Raw genomic sequence first — 25,325 nt, 5'->3', positions numbered from 1 at the left:
TGGGAATCAGATTGGAAGCAACATTGAAATTTAAGAATTGGTAGTCCCAGAAGACATTGATAACTATATCTGCTCTTCCTTGTCACAATAGACCATGACTGGAGATCAGTTATAGGTAATTGTGTGTCTTTTGCAATATTCACTTGTAAGATAGGAATATATCTGTAGTTGTATTTTCAGCTGATGCAAAACCATTCAAAAGTATGAAAAATAATTCAATAGCTTTGATATCAGCAGGTTTGATGTTTAACAAATTTGATTTGGTTTTGATTAACTTGGCAAGTTAACAAGGGTGAAGTTCAAGGTTGTGTGTTTCTATCAGTAATTCTTTTTCAAAATTCACTGAGCTTAGTAAAAGAAAAACATGTTTCCAGCTGCAGTCACTCAAGTTACAATTTTCTATAAGGGTTGAATTCCATGTTCTGGAAAAAGCCCTTCCTGCCCCAGAATATTCTCAGGGTAGCACATGCCTTATTCCAACTTGTTTTTAAATCTAGAGTATCATTCAAAAAAGTTGTAACTCAGTCTTCATGCAACGTGCCAAAAAAATTCGCCTACACTAGGCTAATGTATTGTGGGAATTCAGCTGCTTGGAGTTTCTTCAGTAACCGTAGCTAAATTAACAAGTTCTGAATTATCTGAGCCATTTTAAGACATCTTACAAGAGGAAAGAAGAGGTTTGACAACTTTCATGATTAATTACAACATGAGGTTAAAAAGGAAAGTTTTCAAAGGAGATGAATTTTAACAAGGTAGCATTCACATTTTTCAAAAATGGACAGGTCTTACTTCTTTTCTTTGAATTGGAGAGTCTTGTCAAATCTTTCCGGCATGGAAAAACATAGAGCTGGAGGTGAAGGCCATCTGTGCAGCACAGCAATCTTTAATGTGCTACCAGACAGGAAATAAAGGCGGGGGCAGAAGAAAAGAGAGAACTTGGAAATTAGCAAAAGAAAAATGAGATGAGAACAATAAAATGACAACTGCTTTATAGTTTAATTATAATTTCTAATTTCAAAATATTATTTCAAATTTATCTGAACACTTAATGCCTTTCTAATTTTCTAAAATTTGAACTTTGACCACATTTGACCACGTTAATATAGTAACTGAATTCCCAGCTTGCTAGAAAAGACAAGGTTTTTTGTTCTTTTTTTCTGGTTACTTGCTTCCAGGGTATCTTGAGTCAAGCTTTCCTATGAGAGTGTCTTGTTCAAAAAAATAGATTTATTGCAAAGGATCAAAGGACAATTACTTGATAGTTAGAAGTCATCAACTTTATATTTGAGTTAAGAATTCTTGGAGGAGTGCCATCAGGACTTCCTCTGCTGGAGATACTCTGAAATCAGTCAAAGATTCCAAGAATATCTTCTGACAAGGTCAAGACAGACTCAGATATCAATCCTTTACATTTTATGGTAAATACAGATGCCAATATTTCATTAAGTTTATCTGCAATCTCCAGATCTTTGTTGAGTATTCTTTCCACTCTTGATGTCCCAATTTCTACCTTGTCTGTTTTTCTTCATTAACTATATTGAAGGAAGCAACTGTTTTCCTTCATTATTACTATATATATTTTTTGCAATAGTCTCTTCAGATACTTTTTCTGTATTCCACATTATCATGATACTTCTCTGGTACTCTTGTGCCCCATTTTGCTCTCTTTGTTAGAATTGGCATTCAGTTCCTTCCATTTCTCTTTAAGTTTTATAGTTTCTTGAACACTGCTAGAAAATATGCTGGTTTCTTTCCAGACTTGGTTAATATTGTTTTTACTCCATGGAATACAATCCAGGTGAGAATCAGTTCATCAATCCCAAGAATCAAACTGGCAGAAGTTTCATTGTATAACACCTGTCAATAGTGACTAAAATAAATGAATACATTGGTGTTGTTTTAATACAGAAATGCCCAAAATTGAGCACTACCATTTTAAAATTACACCCAGATTTAACTGATAACCCTTAACACTCAGCCAGATGGAAACTAATTTATGAATAATGACTTCTTGAGTAGGCACTTTAATTCTGTGGCAATTTTCTTTGCAGGAAAGTTCATTACCATTGGCTTTTGTCTTTGGAGAAAACATCAGTAGTCTGGAAACTTCAGAGGTTTTGCTTTGGTAGCTTGAAGGAGGTGGAAACTCCATAGGCATCTTTTCCAAACCACAACAATGCTAAAAGGGTGAACAGAGCAATGTGACATCACAACTGAAATTCTAATCTTCAGTAATAGCCTTGTAAGTTGTAGAGTTTTTTTGCTGGTCGCCTTATGCCTCACACTCCATATGGATGTCCACATGTCTTGGAGCTGTCATAGAAACACTCCCTGCATCATTTCACAAATATTCTTACCTGACTGTTTCTATAAACCAACCTACGTCTTATGTGAATACAGTCTTTTTTGACATTGCTATGGAGGTTTTGCTCATGAGAAATTTATAAACATTATGTCTCTGTTATATCCAGATACCTCTGGTGACAAATATTGATTTTATGTTACATAAATTGCTATTGCACGCTTTAAAAAGGATGACTTCAGAATATTGTGTAAAATAAACAATCACATAAGAATGTCTCATTTAAAAAAAATCGATGCCTCCTTGAGATCATAGATTTTTTTTAAGGTTATGTAGAATTTATATAGAACATCCAATAAAACATAATTGAAACTAAAATATCAAAAGGAAAAGTGTGTATGTAATTGCCTTCTAACATGGAGAAAATCTATCAGGATCTAATTATATTTGCAATTTCACTAGACTAGAGAGATCATGACTGGATAATATTTTGCCACTTCCTTTGAAGTTGATTGACAAAAATGTATTTTCTTCCATATATTTGCTACAGTGCCAAGCTGGAGGAGGGTGTTGGATTGATGGTAGACTCCCACCTCCCCTCCCCTTGCTCTCGGGTGGTCCATCTTTTATCATATTGATCAGTGGTGGGATTCAAATTTTTTTACTACCGCTTCTGTGGGTGTGGTTTGGTGGGCGTGGCAGGGGAAGAATACTGTAAAATCTCCAGTCAGAAGTGGTATTTGCTGGTTCTCTGAACAACTCAAAATTTCCGCTACTGGTTCTCCAGAATTGGTCAGAATCTGCTGAATACCACCTCTGATATTGATGTATTCTCATGATGTTATTTTTCATTGTTTATTTTATTGTTCTTTTATTTTACTTCTCTTCTGTTTATATTCCTTTCATTTTCTTCCTTTTTAATATTATAAGCTCCCTAGAGAAGCCCCATGTCGAGATAGGCGGCAAATTTCACAAATAAATTTATCAAGAAGTATCATAATTCAGAATAGATAGTGGACAGCTCAACAGAACTTGCGATGTTGATTCAGTGACAGCCTTCCCAGGTTGTCATGATATAGTTAAGCTCATTTTACATGCCGTATGTGTATGTGCCTTTGATTTCTGGTAACTGCTTGACCTGGTCTGGGGAATTTTCTGTGGTTTCCCATTACCCATTTTAAGATATTTATGTTGTCCTCAAATGCATAGATCCAAGAGACACTGTATTATATGACATCTGAGGCAGAAATTCCAGCACATAACTCTTCCCTTCTCTAGCATAAAACAACTATATATTAAATAACTAGTATTTGATTGCCTAGTTATGATACAGAAAACCAGCTACTTCATACAGGAACCTCACTTTGCCTAATTATAGCACTGCCTCCCAATTTCTTATACTCATATATTGTTTCATTTTATACATGTAAATATTCTATCTTTAAAATATAAGCACTCTGATATATGGGATTCCTTTTATATATGCCTTAGAATGTCAATTACATGTTTGACAAAACAGGGTTTTTTGAGTACCGTATTTTTTGCACTATAAGATGCACTCCCCCCCCCCAGAAAAAGTAGATAGAAATGTCTGTGCGTCTTATACAGCTAATATTGTGGTGGGGGGAGCAGGGGGTTGGTGTGGTGGCGTTTGCTGCTGCCACCAGAAAACACTGAAGCCTTTGCTGCTGAGCAGCTGATTGTCAGTTGGATCAGCCTTCCAGAATACCGCCATTCAGTTGTTCTAGGCGGCAGGGATTGCCATCGCCTATTGCTGCCCGTTCACCACTGCCAATTGGCGGCGAATGGGCAGTGGCAAACGGGCGGTGGCAATTAGCGGCGAATGGCGGTGGCAAGCAGGCGGTGCTGAGCGGCAGCGAATAGATGGTGCTGAGCAGCAGCAGCAGCAGTGAACGGTGATAGGTGGGGGCGATCCACATTACCTAGAACAGCTGATTGGCGGTATTCTAGGAGGTTGATCTAACTGCCAATCAGCTGCTTGGAAGTGAAGACTCCAGCATTCCCCAGCAGAGGCAGCAGACAGGAGGAAGCAGGTTGTTTGTGCAAAGACGCTAATCAGATGAATACCAGATGGATGCTGGGTGGCAGAAGCAGAGATTTTTTTCCTTGTTTTCCTTGTCAAACTAATGTGCGTCTTATAGTCTGGAGTGTCTTATAGTGCAAAACATACGGTATATCTTTTAAATTTTCATTGTTATATGTTTGTAATAATCTATTCTGTATCTCCCTTCTCCTTGTGTACCCATGTTTTTGTATATCTAACTATGTATTATATTTAGAAAACTCTCTGCTTGTGATTAAGGATTATTTAAAATATGCTTATAACTCACTTTCAAAAGTGTGGTTTGCTTCAGAAAGTACTCAGTGCTGTAATAAATGTGTTGTCTTTAAAGCCCTGTAAGACTTTAATGTTTGTTGGGTTCGAACAGTTCCAGGCATTGTGGAAAAATATCAAAACAGACATACAAGAGTTCAGAGGATTATGTTACGGAGGATTTCAGAGCTTTGCCTTTGAGTGAAGTGGCTATGTTCAAATGACCTGTTTATCCATAACTATTTTGGCATATTAATTCAACAGTTTTCTGAATTCATGCTGCAAACTGGGGCCCCAAAAAATCAACTACCAGTCTGGGTTTGCAACATATTTTGGACCAACATTTTTTCTCAGGATGCCTTCCTGCTTTTAAAAATTGAGGATTCCAAAAGAGCTTTTGTTGTATTGGCTATAATTAATGATATTTACTGTATTAGAAATTTAAACTGATTCATTTGCTGCCACAGTAGTTTGACAGGATTTTAATATTGTATTATTTTTCAACATAGGCTGGCACATAATTCTGATTTGGAGGACCCCTGAGATTCAACCTGGAAATGAGAAACTTTCAGTGAGAACAATCAACCAATGGAACAGCTTGCCTTTGGAAGCTGTGGGAGCGCCATCATTTGAGACTTTCGAGAAGAGATTGGACTGCCATTTGTCAGAAATGGTGTAGGGCAGGGTCCCCAACCGCCGGTCCGCGGACCGTGCGACTGGAACAAGCCTTACCGGGCGCTGGTTGCTGGCGCCGCCATCTTTTTGGTAAAAAAGCAATTTTCGTCAAAAAGATGGCGGCGCCAGCGCTGGTGAGCTTTTCCGGGTAGAAAGCCATTTCTACCCGAAAAGCTCACCAGAAGCGCTGGCGCCGATTTTTGAAATCACTTCGGACGTCACCGGAAGTGATTTTCGTCAAAAGATGGCGGCGCCAGCTGACGCCGAACCGGGCGCGGCGCCCAGCTGGCGCGGAACCGGGCGCGGCGTCGAAAAGGTTGGGGATCCCTGGTGTAGGGTGTAGGCTTGGGTGGTGGGTTGGACTAGATGACCTACAAGGTCCCTTCCAACTCTGTTAATCTGAAATCCCAAGGGTCCTAGACCACACTAAGAAATACTGTTCTATCCTAGCTAACACGAGTTAGCCAGTCAAGCCCTTTGTGCGGCATGCATGAGGACAACTAAATTGCCAAGCTGGCACCTCATGGACAAAAATCTACAGAATAACAGAGTTGGAACTTACCTTGGAGATCTTCTAGTCCAACACTCTGTTTAAGCTGGAAGCCCTATACCATTTCAGACAAATGTTTGTCCAATCTCTTCTTAAATATCTCCAGTGCTGGAACACCCACAATTTTTGGAGTAAAGTTGTTCCACTGATTAATTGTTCTGTTAGGAAATTACTCCTTAGTTCTACGTTGGTTGTCTTCTAGATTAGTTTCCACCCCTTGCTTCTTGCTCTGCTTTCAAATGTTTCCCAGAATAGGCTGGCCCCCTTCTTTGCAGCAGGTAGCCATAAAGGTACGTTAGGTATATAGCGTAGCTTTAGACCACCCCGCCCTTCCTGTTCCCATTGCAACATGTAACAGGACGGACCAGTGTTTTTCAACCTCAGCAGCTTTTCAGCAGGCCGGCTTCAACTCCCAGAATTCCCTAAGCCAAGATGAAGCCCATACCTCTTAAAAGCTGCGGAGGTTGAGGAGCAATGGGGTAGGTAGAAGATACGTAAAGGCTGCTCTAATACCTCTTCCCTGTGACGTCTCTCCTCCCTCTTAACATTCATGGCTCGTAACTTTAAAGGGAGCCGGAAGCGTCGCCCTCTCTAACCGGCAATCGCCGCTACCATTTATTATTTCTCGCTTTCCTCTCCCGGACCTTTCTCTGATAGGGCAATTCTTTCGTGACGAAATCCCCCCCTCGGCCAATGGAGTAAGACCACGGCGGTGCGGAGGTTTTATTGATTTGGCGGCCTCTTCGGCTTAGGCTTATGTTTCCAGGTAGGACCCTTTTATGGGTCGGACTCAGCCAGGCTGTGAAAAGGGTTGGCCAATCGGTGGAGGGGAAGGAAGTTTTGTAGCGGGCATCGTGTGGATCCCACAGGCCGGCTGAGATACTCTCAAGTCACCGAAAGGAGGCCCATCGCTTCCCGATGCCGAAGAGGGAGAGACGCATCTTGTTTGTCCTCCTCTCCTTGTCGTGGTGAGGGAACCTGCCCGCTCGGCCGGCGGAAGTAAAGAGAGGCCGCCGCAGGGAATCTGCCGGGAGGGGGGAACTTTAACCTGGGAGCCTCTGGCCACCTGCGACCAGCGCTAGGGAAAAGGGTCTTCGGTGGGGAGGACCGCCGGCCAGCCTCTTCTGCTTCTGAAGCAAAGCAGCGCTGGATTACGTGTGTGACATGTCCCCAGCCATCTCCTCTAAGGATAATAGCCGGCATCGCCGGCCAGGCAACTACCAGAACGCCTTGGATGGGATGCAGCGTAAGTCTGCTCCTCTAGATTTCTATGAAGATGGCCCCGTGGACGCTATCGGAAAAGATGACAGGGAAGCACTGCTTCAGGAGCCACATTTCCAGCCAGTGGAGCTTCCCCAAAACTATAGAGCAGAGTTTGGCAATATCCTGCTCCTTCTCTTCCTGTATGTGCTGCAAGGGATTCCTTTGGGGCTTGCTGGCAGCATCCCCCTCATCTTGCAAAGCAAGAATGTCAGCTACAAGGACCAGGCTTTCTTTAGTTTTGTCTTCTGGCCTTTCAGTCTGAAGTTGCTTTGGGCTCCCTTGGTGGACGCTGTGTACTTCAAGAACTTTGGTCGCCGAAAGTCTTGGCTTGTGCCAACTCAGTACGTTATAGGTTTTTTTATGATGTACTTGTCTATGAGAGTGGATTCTCTGCTTGGGGAAGTCGATGGCCAAAGCCCAGATGTGGTGGCCCTTACTGTGACCTTCTTCCTCTTTGAATTCCTAGCAGCCACTCAGGACATAGCTGTAGATGGCTGGGCATTGACTATGTTATCACGAGAAAATGTGGGCTACGCATCCACTTGTAATTCCGTGGGTCAGACGGCTGGCTACTTCTTGGGAAATGTCTTGTTCCTGGCTCTTGAATCACCTTCCTTCTGTAACAAGTATTTACGTTTTCAGCCACAAGCCAAAGGAATCGTTACACTTTCAGGTAAATGTTGGATAGAGTCTTATGGTTTTAAGGCTTTTGTGTCCATTTCAAATTAGAAAATTTCACATCTAAATATGGTGATAGGTTTATTTCTGAGCCTATTTATTGTACAATTCATATTGCTGCTCATCTCATGACAATATGAGAGTTGTCTGTTTTGTACGAGATCTTTTTATAAAACAACATGAAGAACAATAATTTTCAGTGTTTCCATATCTATCCAGCTTTGAAAATACAAAATCAGTGTGACAGAAAACACATGCTTCTGTATTAGCATATTTACTAAGAATGTTATTTTATAAAAGATCTGGCATGTGGCACTTCATGCCAGATGGCATTTCTTTATTTGAATATCTAGAGTATTCTGATTGGTTATATCATAGCTGAAATGTTTTCACTCATTTATGAAGCTACATCAGGCTAGTTTATCCTTGTCCAAAGTTACCAACTATATCAGTGAAAAAGGCAAAACTTCCCATACTTATGGCCTAGACAAGAAGCCAAATAGCATATGTTACATTTATCCTACAGATAAAAGTCCCCAAATTTTAGAGCTTTCTTAGAACTATTCTTCAGGGGAGAAACATCATTTTCTTAAATCTAGTTGGTTCCAGTTTTTCCTGATCAATGTAATTGGTATTATGGATGACTAGGAGATTTTTATGCAATCAGAATATATTATTTCTCCAAATTGACATTCTAGAAAATGGAAGGATACCTTTTCATCTTTTTGAAGTTAATAGCTGGATTGAGAAGCAAGTTTTGTTCCTTCATCCATATGAGATCTAGTGTGCATAGAATTGTTATTCATAAAGTTTTAGTCACAGTTCTGTTTAACTGATCTAACACCCCCCCAAATACAGTTCAGTACACAAGATAAGCTAGAATACTTGAGCCTGTGCTTTAGATTTTTTGAATGGGATATTAGAAATCCAAGCATGTAGTTAGTACAAAAGTTTACTACTAATTTATTAAATATTTATGAATAATTCTTATTGATAAATGAGCATCCAGAGAGAGAGAAAAAAAAGAGTTTGACTGAAGGAATTGGGGGAGGCACTTTTATGGTTTGTTGAGAGCAATATGAAATTGGAGAGAATTGCTCTCATCCCTTGCAGCTGATATGCCATATTTATTTTCCTTTCTAAAGATGATAGACTACATCTTACAAGTGTGGGTTGATTGGCCTCTGGGAAATGAAAGTAAAAAATGCAAAGGCAAAACTTGCTCACTTTCCAGGCATGATAGGGATTTTTTGAATTGTACTTAGGAACAAACTGTGGCAGGACAAGGGACAAAAGAAACTTTCCAGAAAAATAGAGGAAGGCCAAGTGGCAGGGAAGGCGGTAGATGAATGTGACACAAAAGTTCATGTCTCTTGGGTACAGCTTTTATGCTTGTATGGTTGTTAGAACATTTTTCAGGGTTTCCTTGTGGGTATCTGGACTCTTGGAGAAATGGCAGCTGTTACAAACCTCAAAGACAGAGGAGGAAGACACTTCAGATATTAAAAATGAAAGGAAATGAAGCAATGGGAGGTAGATATTGGAAACTTCCTGCTGAGAGAGATTGAAGTAGCAATCTGTCAACTGGATAGTCTTTGAAGACAAGTGAATCTAGGGATACAATTTGAATGTGAAGGAAAAATGTTGAAGACTGATATGTCCAGTAAGAAACATTTCTTTCTGTCATTCATGTGGAAACATGAAACAGCTAGATGCAGCACTGAAAACATATAAGGTAGTATGGAATGTTTGTCAGGAGGATGAAGAAATTGAGGCACAGGTGAAGTTTTCTTTCTCCTTTCCATTGGTGAACATGGTCTAAGAAGAGAGAGAGAAGACTAGTGGAAGTAAACAACAGACTATCCAGATGATGCCAATGGAAATGGTTTAGATTCTTAAATAATGGGATACTTTTCCAAGTTGAGGGACTCCTGGCAACAGAAAATTGAAAGTGAAGATGTTTGGAAGGTGTCTTGAAAGCCTGATAATGAGGAGCAATATGTAGAATGTGTAACCATCACATTAATCATCATTAATAAGCACATAAATCAGGAAGGTCAAGTTACATTTCTATCCAGAATATGGGAAACAAGAAGAGCTTGTTATTGCTGGAATGTGAAAATAACGTAGTGTTAATGAAATTGAACTCATGGTATTTAAAGATTTAGTGGTATAAACTGTGTCAAAGGAAAAAGCTAGACTAATGTATGTGTATGTGTGTATGACATCATGTGAAGGAAGTGAACATGTATATTGAGATCCAGATAATTGAGCATGGAATTTTTTTTTTTAAATGAACCGGCTTTTCTTCATTGTATGAATAATTGAATGAATGAAATCTGATGCTGATCAATAGGGAAAAATTGATTGGAAAAGTAAAAGCAATAGAATTTTTGGGAGTATGTTACCATGCCACTTTCCTATAATATTGTGGTAAGAAAAATTGGACCACTTCTCATACACATTAGAGTTCAAGATAGCCAATTTCAGCAAGTTTAGAGAAGTAGTGGTTCCCATGGACAGAAATTGTCAGGTTCAAAGAAGTAGTCATGGGTTGTGTACAACTATAAGATACTGGAAGTATAATACAGCACTCAGTTTCAACAAGGGGGAAAAAATAGGGGGCAGCTTAGGAAACTTGTGGATAGCATAGGTAGCTTTTGATTTAAGAGGTATAGGAAGGGGACGATGGGTGAATCACCAAGGAGTGTATCACCAAGGAACTAGATGTATGCAAAGGAAGCTAGAAAGTATAATGTACAAAATGGGCTTATTTGAGTCTGTCATAAGTAAAGAAGAAAGGGGCGGGTCCACTGTTAGAATGAGTAATAGGAAGTGAGAAGTAATAATGGACCCGCCCCTTTCTTACAATTAATTTTTAAAAAGTGGTAACTCAAAATAAGAAAAAAAAATGGTTAAAAGCTGGCTACTACTGATTATACCCAAGTCCTCAAATATTTATAGATGTCGTCCCAGAGTCCTTTCATGGTTAGTGGGTATAATGAAGAAGGGTAAGGATCCTTTAGAAGAAAGGATCCAGCTGACTGGTGTGAGAGTTTATGAGAAACCAGGGTGAAACATTTCATTTATCCAAGAAGAGGCAACACAGTCTGAATGGAAAAGATTTGGGAATGAAGCATTTCAAATACATTTCCTTTAATTAGCCTACTACAGACTATGGTGGGAATTTTTAACAGTTTTAAAGATTCTGTATTTATCTCAGACTAGCATTAATAATACCGTCCTGAAATCCATGTTCTTGCTTCTTTAGTTTTTTCCAGCTGTTTTTTACAACTCTGGAATGATGCTGATAGTGGGCAAAATTGAAACAGATTGCTAAGCAGTCTGTGAGCATTTAGAACATAATGCATTGCTTTACAGGAGTCAGCATGGGTCAGTCATAAATAAATCATTGCCAAGCTAACCCGTCCTTTCGATAGAGGGATCAGTGATTTGACCATGGAAATGCAGTAAGTTAGGATTAGGTTAGAATTTTTCCCATTAGCCATTTTAATTAAATGATCTGTCATAATACAGTGTTTAGTGGTACACAACATGTTTGATAGCTGGACAAAATGTAGTGCTATATAAAACATTTATTGTTATATCTCTGTAGTCTCAGTCATCCAGGCCATAATTGTCCCAAAGGTGCTTTTTTTAGGAGGCAACTGGACTTTCTTGTTTTTTTCATCCAAGAAGCTTCTTCAACTCTAACATTCCCCACTATCCTGTCAGAACTGAAGAAGCTTCTTGGATGAGAAGCAAAACATCCTAAGAAAAAACAAGAAAGTGCAGTTGCTTCCTTAAAAAAGCACCTTTGGAATTTATTGTTATAGAAATAATTATATAAATACAGAATTACATAAACCTGTATGGGTATTCTGCCAAGCCACCATACTATTTGTATATGTTCTTAACTCTATCAAATCTGTCTACTTTTGATGTATCTGCATCAATTTATATACTTCCTCATGATAGTAACTATACTGTACAGCTGGTGTATGTGTTAAAGGTAACAAACAATCCCATTGTAACCTCGACAGAGTGAAACTTAAATCTCTTACTTTGTAAGGAAAGAAAATAATATCAAGTATCAAAGAAAATCCAAACAAAGTGAAGTTATACAGGTAGATCCAGTTACTCATGGGGGGTTACATTTCAACATTCAACTGCAGATAATGGAACTGTTGAAATTGGAATGTTAGGCATAAGAGCCCCAGAAAATGATTGAAAAATCAACAAAAATTCACCATATATGCAAGTAAAAAGCAGAAATAAGGATAATGTATTTTGACTACTTCAGATTTTTTGCTCTCATATATTATTTTATTTTGGCTATAGAATAAGGCAGAGATGAACAAAAAGGAATGAATAACTAGCATTTCTGCATATACTCTATTTTTAAAAAAATGACTAGAACAAAAGAATGAAGAATAAAAGAATAGTGTTCCTTCATTCTATTGGTGAAATGAGCAGCGCCATCTCCAAATAAGGATCAAATAAGGAAGCATGGCACATTCTTCTTCTTTTTCCTCCTCAAAACTATGGGAAGTGTTATATTGTGAAGATTATTAATCATTGGCAACCATCAGTCTCAAGAGACTATGGTATTGTGCTCTGAAAAGAGGTCCTAAAACAGCATCTTGTGTGGCTAAAAAGGCTAATTGAAGAGTTGCAATCCCTTCCACACTGAGGACAGATACAATCTGTCTCCTGTCCAGCCCCCCATTTCACTGGTTCCGGGACTGCCTCTTTGCCTCAGCCTGCCAAGCGAGTGTCTCTTCAGATTGAAGAAGGCCATGCTGTGTCTTTAGCCTCCAAGCTGAACGATCAGAGGTCAAGGTTTCCCAGCTGTTGATGTACATTCCCAAGGCCTTTAGCTCCCTCTTGCAGATATGTAATTACATAGTAGCTATAGCTGTATTTGCGAAGAAGGAGACAATAGTGCTTCACAGAGCTCATAGTGTACAAGATTGGTGATCCACTCAATTTCATCATCTATTGATGGAAGTGACTCAGTAGATGAAGAGGTGACCGCTCAAGCATTTTTACATTAGGTTCCATCTGTGGGATATCATGATGGCAAAAGGTGTCCTAATCTCAGTGCTGTTCATGATGCTGTCTCCTTCAAAAGTTATTGACTGATGGAGAATGCTAAGTGGGATCCAGCATTGTCTTGAAAGTGCAACAACTGATCTTAGTCAAAGAGATAGTATTGTATAACAAGATGCAACCTGGTTTCTAAACTGGATCCTTAACTAGCACATTAAATTGACCCTCATCTAAGTGAGTTATACCCTTGAATAAAAAAGTATGTTAAGTGCAGGCAACATCTGTAATGCACATGTCCATATTTGGGTGATACATTATTTTATATGGTTCAAGTCTAGTCATAGTATCTGTAAAATTTGGTGTTTATTATGTGCTTAGAATATAGTGACTTGCCGCTGTCTGGTTTCTTTAGATATGTTCCACTATAGTTTCATAAGACTCAAAGAATCTGCAAAGAAGGCTATCATAAAAGGTCATTAATGAAAAATTTGGATTATGAATGAATATTGTTTCAGATTTCCTCTTTTTCTGGAGTGCTGTTTTTTTAATAACTACTACATTGGTTGCGCTTTTGAAAAAGGAAAACAAGACAGTAACACCATCAAAAGAAGAGACAAAAGGAATCATGGATACATACAGACTGCTTTTTTCAATAATCAAAATGCCATCTGTCCTTACATTTTGTGCCCTGATCTTAACAGCAAAAGTGAGTAAATAATTTGTACAATAGTTTCCAGTTGGGAATTTGAGCCATTTTTGCAAAAGATTATTTATCTATAGACTTATGTGTCAGTCTTATTAAATCATTATGAGTCAGATGATCACTAGAAAACATGAACACTATTCAGGGAGTCTTTGACTTATGATGGCATTTGGAACTGGAATTTCTGTCACAAAGTGATGTATTTATAGAGTGCCATGACATCACTTGGCAATGGCAGTTCCTGCAGTTCTGGCTCCTGTCATTAACTGAAACTTGTGGTCATTAGGTGAGGCAACTTCCTGCTGGCTTCCCACAAGCAAAACCGGCGGGGAAGCTGTCAGGATGCTGTAAGTCCTAGGTTGGCAGGCAGGTAAGTGTCTTCTGCCGAGTGGCGGAAGGAGTGCAAGGAAGGCACCGTGAAGTTTAGGGAGGGTGTGCAAGAGTGTGAGGGATTGCATGAGAGATGCAACAAAGAATGGGGAACATGCACAAAGTTTGGAAAGGACGTATGAAGGGTGCATTGAGGGAGTTCATAAAGTGCAGTGAGGGTGAGGAAAAGTAAAGGGATATGTGAGAGGTATGGTGAAGGCTGGGGAGAGTGCACAAAGGTCAGAGATGGTACACAAAGCACGGGTGAGGGAGATTTACCCCAGCAACTTACAACCTTCCCTGACAACTTTCCCATTAACGTTCTGCAGAAGCCAGCAGGGAAGGTTGCAAATAGTGATCACAGGATCAAGTGCAAACCAATTGCTAAATGCCCAGATCACGATGACACGACAATGGTGATGCTAGGACTACCAATCATTCAGCGCCATTGTTACTTCAGTCGCTGATAGGTGACTCATAAGTCAAGTACGGTAACCCTAATGTTGTGACAGGTTACATCTTACACCTTACAAAGGTGTAAGCTGTAACAGGAATGTTCTAGTGCAGGGGTCATGATTGCTGTGGGGAAACATTTTTTATAATCCCAAGTGGTATTTATTTTTTATTTTAAAAGAAATACAATTTTTAATTACTAGTTTGCATAGCAAGGCCTGCCTGCTTGATTTTTCTATGCTGCTGGATAGCTTTTAAAGCATGTTTTATGAAAAGCCATAGATTCTGATGGGAAAACAAAGTGATTTAAAAAGAATAATATCTGAGTACATTTCTTGTTGCATAACGGTACACAGGATGTATAAGATTTTTGGGACCAAATCAATAGTTTTATAAATTTCACATTATTGACTTGACCTAGGGTACAAGTTTCATTTAAATCAAAGTGGTTTACCTCCCTATCAGGCTAGTAAAAAAACAAGACCAAGTTACAAAATTAGCTATCGACAAATTTAAAATGAATAGTCTTAAAATTAACAATTTTCATAAAATTAGATTTTATGTTCCAGGTTGGTTTCTCAGCAGCAGATGCTGTAACAGGTCTCAAACTGATAGAAGAAGGTGTGCCTAAGGAACATTTAGCTCTGCTTGCTGTTCCAATGGTTCCATTGCAAATCATACTGCCCCTGATCATCAGCAAATACACCGCAGGACCAAAGCCCTTGAATACGTTTTATAAAGCCATGCCATTCAGGTAAAATGTTTAGATTGTTACATTTACTGATAAATATCGCACTCTTTACATGGAATGGTATTTTTATATTTATTAAAAGTTAGATACACACCTCAAGAACAGGCAAATCTCTGGAGCAGCACGTTTCTTTCTGTCTGAGGCTTATGTTAATTCTTTAAGGACATATCATTTCCCTCCAGCCTTTTATTGACCAAGAAATGACATTGTGTTCACACATAGTAGCAAATCTCAACTGTACATAATCTGTCTTACCTAGGAATAAGGATCGTGCACAACTCTGTTGGTTCTATACTGGCTGGAGAATACTAGGAGTTGAAACCCACACAGTGAGAAACCCTGATCTAACCAAATAACAGTGGGTCTCACCTTGTTTTTTTATTTTGTACAGAACGAGAATCCCTCCATTTCCTCTCTAAACCAAATCAGACTTAGACCAGCCATATCTTTTAACTTTTATCTTGCTGTTTCTTTAACAAGCCTTAGTGCATGCATAACACTACACAAAGTATAAATAAAGCAAGATATGTAAGGACGACAGTTTCCTGTAAAAACATTTATCAGTTTTATGTTATTTGTAGAAGTGTAGAAGAAATGTTTTACTTGATATCAGCCAAGTGCATCTGTGTCTTCATGTTTCTCAATTCACATATTCACACCAGAAGATGACCCTTTTGTTCGTGAATTAAAGTTACCTCCCACTCATAACTTTGATTTAAAACTTTGAAAATCAGATAGTCATGTGGTTCTGTATATCACAGAAACAGTTTCATTATTAATTAAAAATATTCTCATATTTTTGTTGTAGGCTACTGTTTGGATTAGAATTTGCACTCCTGTTTTGGTGGACTCCCAGAGTAAAATATGAAGGAGGATTTCCAATCTATTACTACATTATATTATTGCTGAGTTATGCCTTACATCAGGTAAGGTTGCATACATGGGTGGAGTTATTAGTTATTATTAGTTATTCAAGAAGTCCTGGATCTTTAATGAATGGATTATTGAAAGCAGTAGCATCTCTGTTTAGGCTCACATGTAAGCCTGAAAAATGCTGAGTTGCTTTAATAAATAACAGTTGTAGTCTTCTTTAATGCTGCCATTGTGGAGATTCAAAACATTTTTCAGAATCACTTTTGAAATGTGTATAGCTTATACATACACACATATATGTGCATGCAGATGTGTATGTATGTACTTATGTACAGTATATATATATATATATATGTGTGTATGCATATTTGTACACACAGTGCAATTTCATTTTGATTGACTAATTGGGTGGAGAGGTGTGCATTAATTGCTAAAAAGTTATGTGATTCATAGCAATTTTTTGTCATATAATTAATCGTTTCATTATGCAAGGAACAATCCTGGTGGAGTTCATTAACAACCAGAATCTTACAAGGTTCTTTTAATACAATGGGATAGAAATGAGATGTATTGGAATCTGTTATTTGTGCTCTCAGGAGCAAAAAAAGGTTCTTATCCCAATTCTAGAAGAGCAGGATATTAATGTTTTGAATAAAAAATCATGTCATACCTTGGTGCTTACTGTCTTCCAGGTTACTGTATACAGCATGTATGTTGCTATAATGGCTTTCAACGCCAAAGTTAGTGACCCACTCATTGGAGGAACGTACATGACACTGCTTAACACGGTATCCAATCTGGGAGGAAACTGGCCAGCCACAGTAGCTCTGTGGCTTGTGGACCCACTTACAGTGAAGCAATGTGTTGGAATTCAAGGTCACAGCTGTGGGACTTCAGCTGCTGCAGAGGTAAGTTTGGTGCAAAACAGATTCCCCATCTTAATGGTAGCATGGTGATACTAGATTTTCAGGCTGATTTTATAAATATAAAATGGATTATGAGCCCCTTTAGAAAGTTTTTAAATAAATTGTTAGTTTGAATTTGCATCCTGCTTGCTAGTGAGGTACTTCTCCTTTGTCTTACTGGATCCCATGTTTCATTGGTCCACCTAGAGTGTTTTTGCTCTGCTAATAATTCAATTGCAGCACAATGATTAAAACTATTTTCTTGATCAATCTCTTCTACTTTGGCTGCAATCCACATTTTTTTAATTGTTTTCCTTAACTGTGAGCGTAATAGCTGCATTTAGATAATCACAAATTGACCTGATTACTTTGGATTACATGCAACCCTTGTGAACACTATGTAATTTACACCATGCATTGCATCAGAATGGTACTGGCAAACAAATTGGACACCTTGCATTGATCATAATTTCCTGTTTACTCCAAACTAGTTGTGATTAAAGATTCCAAAAGAAGTAACATTAAGCCAAATTGGGCTGATATCTAAACTTCTTCGGAAAGCCATGAATAATATTTTTACAGGTTAGAAAAAGATATCCTGGAAAAAGGTCTGTTTGTATAGTTGCTAAAAGGGAACATTTAAGTTGATGGCACATTATCAAAAACAATATAAAAATACCATTTATAGATGACTTCGGTGTGCCTGGCTAAAACATTCAATCAATCCATCAATTGTTATAGTTGCCCATCTCAGTCAGTAACACTAGGTGGCTTATAAATCAATAAACATAATGCGGTTAAAACTAAGAACATTTTAAAACAATAAAAACAATAATTTACATGGAGAGAGCAAAGTAATGGAACCAAATACAGGTAATCCTTGACTTACAACAGTTCATTTAGTGACCATAGTTACAGTGGCACTGAGAAAAATGATTTATGACCATTTTTCAGACTTACGACTATTTGCAGCATTCCTGTGGTCATGTGATCAAAATTCAGTTGCTTGCAGTGTCCTGGGGCCTCAGAAAGTGTGCTTTTCACAGCCTGTAAAAGCACTTCTGGCTGTTATAAAATCTCACACTCCCCTCAATCACATGATTGCATTTTAGGCACTTAGAAACGAGCACTTTTGAGCAGTTGCAGCATCCTATGGCCATGTGACTATTTTCTGCTGGTTTTTGCTGACACCCCCCCCCACACACACAATTTGGGAGAATGGATTCATTTAACTGCATGACTGCTTAATAACGGCATGATTCTGACTTAGAACTGCATGATTCGCTTAGTGACTGCTATAAAAACAGTAAAAAAAGTCTACTCACATGGGTACCTGGACTTACAACCAAAATGAATTAGGACCAAAATTCAAGTCTCAATAATAATTGTAAATTGAGCACTATCTGTAATTAGCTCATTTTATTGAACTGATTTGTAATTATAGTTCTGTTTTGTTTTTCCGTTTTGTACCATACCATGGGGAAAGCTTATGATGAGGGTGACCATTTTAGGCCATCAAGACAAAACTCCTGTTCGTAAAAAAAAAAAAAAAAAAATCCAAATTAAAACATCCCTAGCTCTTCTTACTTACTCCACCTTCAGATTCAAAGATGAATCTCCAGTTTTGTAGTGCTCCTCTTTCTTCCTCATGTAATAGGTAATATATATATATTCTTACAAAGTCTTTTGAAATTAGGCCAAAGATTGTAGGTTGTCAACAAATATTCTCAGCAGCTTAGTCCATTTTTAAATATTTTACACACTTTTTAAATGATGCACATTAAAACAATGGAAGTTACGCATTCAGAAAAATGTTTTAATGTGCTACATAGGTCAAAAACAATTTGTTTATCTATGCCTGATAAACTTATCACTTGTTCACTATCCCACCCACCCCTTCCTCCCTTCCTCTGTTTTTTTGTATTACAGCTTTGCTCAAAAGAAGGTGGAACTTGTGCTATTACTCTGGATGGTTATTATGTGGAATCCATAACATGCATAGTATTGGGATTTGCTTGGTGGCTGTTTCTTGGGCCCAGACTGAAAAGGCTGCAGGATGAGCAACCGGCGTCATGGAAATGCAGAAGAATCAGTTAATGAAAATGAAATATCACAAAAGACTGGCTAAAATTGCTATAGTTTTGTCATATAACAAATATACAAGAGAACAAGTATCCACACTAAAAATGGTCAATTTATACATGCCAAATGACTTTACAAAAGCTAAAGTCAAGTTAAGTACTGTACGGATCAATTATAAAGTTTGCCCTTCTTACCCTTAAAGTTGTTTTTTAAATTACTTTATAAAAAACATTTAAAATCTGTTACTATTCTAAATTACAGTTGTTGTCTCTTATGTCCTTAAAGTTACCTTTGAAGAAAAAAAAATATCTTTAAAGGAACTTACAATAATTTTAATTTATAATAAATATTGAATCTACCTGGTTAAAATACTTTAGAAAGAAAAAAAGGTTTATATATATGTATATGTTTTATATTGCTTACCGTAATTCTAAATAGGTCAAAACAATGAGGATAACAGATTCTATCTTTTTTTTGCCTTGCTCCTATGAAGATTTATAAAAAAAATTAATATATTTTTAATAGAGATATGCTTTTTTTTTTCTTTTAAAGTTCAGATTTGGTACAGTACTAATAGTTTACAGCATAAATAGCCCCAAGCCACAGAGGCATATTAATTGGTTCTGAAGTTTTTCAAAATATTAGAATCAGATATAAAATTGATTAAAAACCAAACTTATGGTTTATGAAGAATGGAGAATACTTTTTTTTTTTTTTTTTTTTGCGTATGGGACCCAAATAGGACTAAGCGGAATATTTAGTGCCTTCTGGAAACAAGTTATGTAAGATGGTGATCAAATATCTGTACTGTTAAATTTTAGAATATAAGTGTCATTCTCATAAGATATACCCATTTCTGCTGATGTCAGGAATCTAAGTAATTGTTTCAATTAACATTAGAGGACATTTTTTAGACTAATGATATATAAGGTATATCATATGGAAATGGGCTCTGTATAGCATTTGATGTATTGTATACATCTTTCATATGAACATTTATTCAAAACTAAAATGGTGTCATACTTTTGACACTAGGGAGAAATATTGAAGCCCTCATACCAGGGATATATACTGTCTCAGTTTTACTCATTATTTCAATAAGTCAGTTCTTTCTGAAATTGACATTTTTGATTCCATGTGAATCTTTTTATGATTTACACTGTTCTGTTTGAAGCTCTTTTCAGAGTGAATAAATTTTAAACTTCTAATATTTATGTTAGAAAATATATTTTTTAAAATACACACAGATGTGTGTTGCAATGAAATGAAGAGGAAATACTTCAAAGAAAATAAAAATAAGGTTAGTTTTCAAATACATTTTAACTTTATCAAGATAACGTGTTAAAGTGTTTGGTTGACACTTCTCTTAGAATTTGCGATAGAAATTCTGACATGCTCCTCTAAGATACTGATAACATATAATTAAATAGTATAATATGTTATATTATAAAATATAGTAATAATCAGATGAACAATCAAATTTGGTAACTTGAATGAAAACTCCATAGTGCTCACAATAAAGAGACTTCATTTTCATTAATACTTTACAACAATTTGATTTGGATTTCCTTAAATTTGGTTTATTTTTATTGCATAGATTAGCACAAATACAATAGTCATAATTAATGGTTTTAATAAATATAGTGAATATGCTAAAATATGAAGGCCAGGGATAGGTGGCTAGAGATGAGACAATAGGAAAGGAGAAATATTTAAAAGAATTCTTCTCAGGATTTCCTTCTTCCAGATAAGAGTTCTGTTAAAACATTAGTTGTTTCTAGGCCTTTTCAGCAGGGGCAGGGCTTTCTTCTAAGAAAAACTGTATAACCAGGAGTATTCACCATAAATGATGAAATAGCCTTTTTATGTTTTCCTATTCTGTATTACTGTTAATACAATGTGCCAAAATAAATAAAGGTTATCCATTTAAACAAAACTCTGGCAATGTAAAATAAATTATGTAAGTTGATAAAATTCAGAATCAATAAAGTTAAGTTTTTAAGAATATGAGATTTGAAATATCACCTGAATTATAAAAGTTGACATTAAAAAAAATGTGCTCAAGGAGACTGGGGGTGATGTTTCTCAAACAGCATTCTCCTTTCCATAAGCATTAAACTCACTTTTGAAATGCAAAAATAAGTTTAAAATAATTATTTTAGTCTTGATAGCCAAATCTAAATCCATTTCTTGTGCCCCTCAATCTAAAAAAAAAAACCCAGCTTGTGAGATACGGCATTGGTTCCCCCAACCTGTCCTAGGGCTTTTATATATTTTGTATATGGTTGGTTTAGATCTTAGTACACAATCAGAATATGTCCCAGGTATGTCCCGCACAGATACAAATTAAGCAATTATTTCTAAATACAGTTTTCAAGGCTTTATACAAACACAAAAACACAAATATATTCACATTTCAAGGGAGGCTTACTATAAGCCTCGCTTCTAAGAGTCATGGGTTAAAGCTTTTTTAAATTTTACTTTTAGGCACTAATTACTGATGTACAACAGTGTCCCCAAATCTTTACTCATATAACCTGGGTAATATTTCTATTTTTGCAGTATATATATGGTAAATATACTATAGGCTATCATAAGTTAAAGACATGTTTTTGTGTTTTTAACCTGAACCAATATTAAATGAGAATTAAGTATCTATAGGTAGTAAAAGCTGAGATTTTTTTTGGGTGGGGGGGGAGGTTTTGTGCTAGTTCATATAATTTCTGTGCAGACTCCAAATGAAGTAAGTTGGTTGAGAAATATTCTGGTGGTTTTTTACCAAAGTTTGATTAAATAAATTACTGAATTAGAATAAATAACATTCAACATCTCATACATCTAATAATTTCAGCTAAATTATTAAATGAGAAAACCCTGGTAACAACTTTTAGAAAGGAACAATCAAATATAATTACCTCATTAAAAAGAGAACATATGATCATAAATTTCAAAATCAGTGATTTTTAAAATATCTTGTATCAAAGGCGAAACTTGTAAAGAATTATTTGAATTTCGATGAGAATGTTATTTGGTAATCAAGGCTTAATTTTTTATCATTTGCAACTTAAATCAGCAGTCTGCCACTATTTATTCTGGTTTGCATTATTAAGATTTATAAAGTTAGGGTTTGTTTTGTTTGTATTAGTTACCCATGCCATGCTTTTATTCTGCCTTGATATTATGAAGACTTCATTTTCTTCAAAGTTTAATCAAACATGACTTTAAAAATAGTGGGCAGTATATTATTTCCCTTGGTTTGGATACCCTATAAAATAACTTGAGGGAAAATGGAATACAATCAAATCTATTTCCATGTAATTTTATGAGTTGTGAATGGTTATTGAAGAAAAGCATTCTCAAATATTAAAAATTTATTTTTAGTTATGAACAGTTTAATGATGGGTAGTAACTCTGAAAATATTTTGATGAATGAAAACGTATAATGTATATTTTGGAAAAATTGATAATTGAGCTTTGAGGGGATTCGGTAGTAGAGCATAAAATCAGAAAATGCACTTATAAGCACATTTTAAAAAAACACTTTTGAACTGTTAAGCACCTTGAAGAAACTGCTGGTCTTTTAAGTTCAAAAATGGTTTACTTCAAAAATAAATTCATGATAATTTAACAGAAAGGTTTACTGGATTCTTTAAAATATTTAAAGCTTTTCATTGCTTTAAATCTTATTAAGCATTCGTAAGCATGAGAACAGAACAAAGTACAATTTTCTTGGTACAAGTGCTTTTATCAAAATGCCACGTTACAAAGCCTTGAAAGCTCTTTTTGCTTATTTCAATAAAGCAAGATCAACTTTTAATTTTTGTTTGTGTATTGGTAAGCTAAACGGGAAAGTTGTGCTTCAGTACAAATAGTGATTTTGAACAGAAAAGCAGTGAATAGTTTGCCTGGTTTCTTGATCATGCAGTTTCTTTCTAAATATTCAATTTCCAAAGTAATTTCCAAAGCTTCTGAAGATGGTTCTGCTTCTGAACATGGTTACATAAAAATGTAAAGCAATACCTATTTTTTTCCAAAACTTAAAGAGAGAAACTTGAAAAAAATTGGAGAGCGGAAAGGTTCTCCTCCCCTTAGACTATTTTTTAAATATATGTATGTTATAATTTCAGAGATTCCGAGAGCTCCATTATGAAATACTGTAACAGAAGAAAGAGGAAAGCAACTGAATACTTAAAATGCTAATTAAATTGGAAACAATATTTTATTCTGTCGATCTTCTGAAAAAGAATTGTCTACCAACTTTTAGAAGATTGCAAGAGGGATGCATGGTCAATTTTCCTTCAAGATTTGGAGCAGCCTTTGAAATGTTCAAAATAATGATTGCAAATTCTTGCATCTTGTTATTTGTTTTCCCTCACTTTCAAAAAAATAGAATGCAGTGCAAAAACTCTGGAGAAGGTCACAGGTTAATTAGAAGAAATAGTCTTTAAGAAGAAACGTTGCATCTGAAAGATGACAACCATGTGTTATTTTAACAACAGAAATCTGTGTTACACTAGCTCTTTGGTCTACATAATCCTATTTATCCAACAAGGAGTCATTGTCCAGGGCCTCAGGAATTTTTCATATCACCTGTTTCCTGCCCTGTTAATTGGAGATGGCAGAGATTGGACTGGGTTAGGGTTAGGGTATATTCTATATATACCTATTCTGTATTCCTTGTGATCCAGCCCTGAGCATTAGTTTTACGTTTATTGATCATATAATTGAAATTTACAAACGTCTCCATGATTGTCTCTGAAGCAGTTTTCAGGTTCTGATGTTGAATGTATATCAGAAATGCTACTGATTATTTTATGAATATTTCTTTGACGGTAATATTGGGGTTAAACTCTAGCAAAGTTGGAATTGTGACTACATCTTAATGTGCTCCATGAATTAAATGCAATGTCAAGTTCCTAAGTACTCAGTCCCACAATACCTATCATGGAGCATATGCAGAGTTCTTTATTTCAGAAAAAAATATATTCAGATTGCAGAGATGTAAACAGTCAATCAGTATCAACACTGATACATATTTTCCAAGAATCCTGTCTCTTTCAATAAGAGAACGGCAAGTATCTGCTGGATAGATGGTGCCAAGAGTATACAGGTGATCCTTGACTTACAACAATTCATTTAGTGACCATTCTAAGTTAAAACAGCATTGAAAAAAGTGACTTATGACTGTTCTTCATACAATCGTTGCAACATCCCCATAATCACATGATCAAAGTTTACATGCTTGGCACCTTATTCATATTTATGACTTGCAGTGTCCTGGATCATGTGATCACCTTTTGCAGCTTCTGAGAAGCAAAGTCAATGGGGCAAACAGATTCACGTAACAATGGTGTGTTACTAACTTAACAACTGCAGTGATTCATTGAGCAAGTGAAGCAAGAAATGTCATTAAATGGGGCAAAATTCACTTAATAAATGCCTCATTAAGCAACAGAAATTTTGAACTCAATTGTGGTCATACCTGTACTGTATACTATCTAGTATGTACTCCATGGTCAAAGATGAGTCTACATATTATATTTTTCACTTACCACCCCATTTTCAATCAAAAGGATTTCTAGAACGGTAAAAAAAAATCCTGCTCATAAGCTTTCACTCTAAACATCATGATACAGAAAGAATATAAGAGAGAAGGGGAAAAAAACCCAAAAGATTTGCATATTAAATACTAGGCCTTAAATAATAAGACATTGCATACAACCATGACAGGGACAGAATCTTTTGAAACTGATTCACATCGTCTCTCTCTCTCTGTCCGGTCCATGGATAAAATGGTGCAGCAGTTTGGTGCAGCTTTGTTTCTATTTATACAAATTCAGATTGTAGGGATTATTATAATTATCCACAACTATATTCTTAGGCTTCCCTATCTTGAGTCCTATGATCATTTTGTCAAGGAACATGAAGAAAAGCTCTCATTTTCCAGAAGTGTCCACAGAATCAATGCAGCAATCGTTATTTTGCCTTTATATAGTGGTATAACATCACTATATGTACGTACAAAGGGCAGATGTTCTAATGAGACAAAGCTTTCCTCATTTGTCCCCAGCGAATTACCTCTGCTCTTTTTTCCAGGATATATTTTAATTTACAGGCTTCTTTACTGTATCATTCACAAAGTTTTAAAAACTTATTTTAATCTCTTCACCCTTCACCAGCAAAGTACCTCTGGTACTGTTGAGTAATTAATATATGGGAGTTTGAGGGATTTTCCTTTATTTATGGCTAGAAAAGGCAACCCAGTATCCTCCAGATGTTTTAGACTGCAACTCCCATAAGTTCCCACAGGTCCTGCTGCTTCAGGCTCATACTG

At 36.5% G+C, this 25,325-nt stretch overlaps 1 protein-coding gene and 1 long non-coding RNA gene across 4 annotated transcripts; one reads left to right on the top strand and one right to left on the bottom strand.

Annotated features, from left to right (window-relative positions):
* Window positions 1–1,262: 1,262 nt before the first annotated feature.
* On the bottom strand, window positions 1,263–6,473 carry LOC113412513 (uncharacterized). Of its 2 annotated transcripts, XR_015749506.1 has the most exons (3): window positions 5,875–6,473; window positions 4,246–4,400; window positions 1,263–2,179 (listed from the first exon to the last, which is right to left on the bottom strand). It is a non-coding gene; the product is annotated as an uncharacterized LOC113412513 (long non-coding RNA). The 2 variants fall into 2 exon arrangements; XR_015749507.1 differs by lacking the exon at window positions 4,246–4,400.
* SLC33A1 (solute carrier family 33 member 1) lies at window positions 4,353–22,625 on the top strand. Of its 2 annotated transcripts, none has more exons than XM_087965224.1 (6): window positions 4,353–4,494; window positions 13,371–13,561; window positions 14,950–15,134; window positions 15,940–16,057; window positions 16,697–16,912; window positions 18,839–22,625. In XM_087965224.1, the coding sequence occupies exons 2-6, from the start codon at window positions 13,481–13,483 to the stop codon at window positions 19,004–19,006; spliced, it is 768 nt and encodes a 255-aa protein (XP_087821350.1). In that variant the 5' UTR covers window positions 4,353–4,494; window positions 13,371–13,480; the 3' UTR covers window positions 19,007–22,625. The 2 variants fall into 2 exon arrangements, with proteins under 2 accessions (XP_087821350.1, XP_026521181.2); XM_026665396.2 differs by lacking the exon at window positions 4,353–4,494 and adding an exon at window positions 6,554–7,798.
* The last annotated feature ends 2,700 nt before the right edge of the window (window positions 22,626–25,325 follow it).

This window comes from Notechis scutatus, chromosome 4 (assembly GCF_049901735.1).
Source record: "Notechis scutatus isolate UNSWTSFEM ecotype Mainland chromosome 4, rNotScu1.2, whole genome shotgun sequence".
Classification (NCBI taxonomy): domain Eukaryota; kingdom Metazoa; phylum Chordata; class Lepidosauria; order Squamata; family Elapidae; genus Notechis; species Notechis scutatus.
This window is presented reverse-complemented; position numbering and strand designations above follow the sequence as displayed.

Bases quoted from the DNA above. Each gene is read 5' to 3' on its own strand.
- SLC33A1 (XM_026665396.2), top strand. From the start codon at position 7,027: ATGTCCCCAGCCATCTCCTCTAAGGATAATAGCCGGCATCGCCGGCCA. The intron at 13,562-14,949 runs GTGAGTAAATAA...TTTATGTTCCAG, and splicing joins CCCTGATCTTAACAGCAAAA to GTTGGTTTCTCAGCAGCAGA. The intron at 16,058-16,696 runs GTAAGGTTGCAT...ACTGTCTTCCAG, and splicing joins TGAGTTATGCCTTACATCAG to GTTACTGTATACAGCATGTA.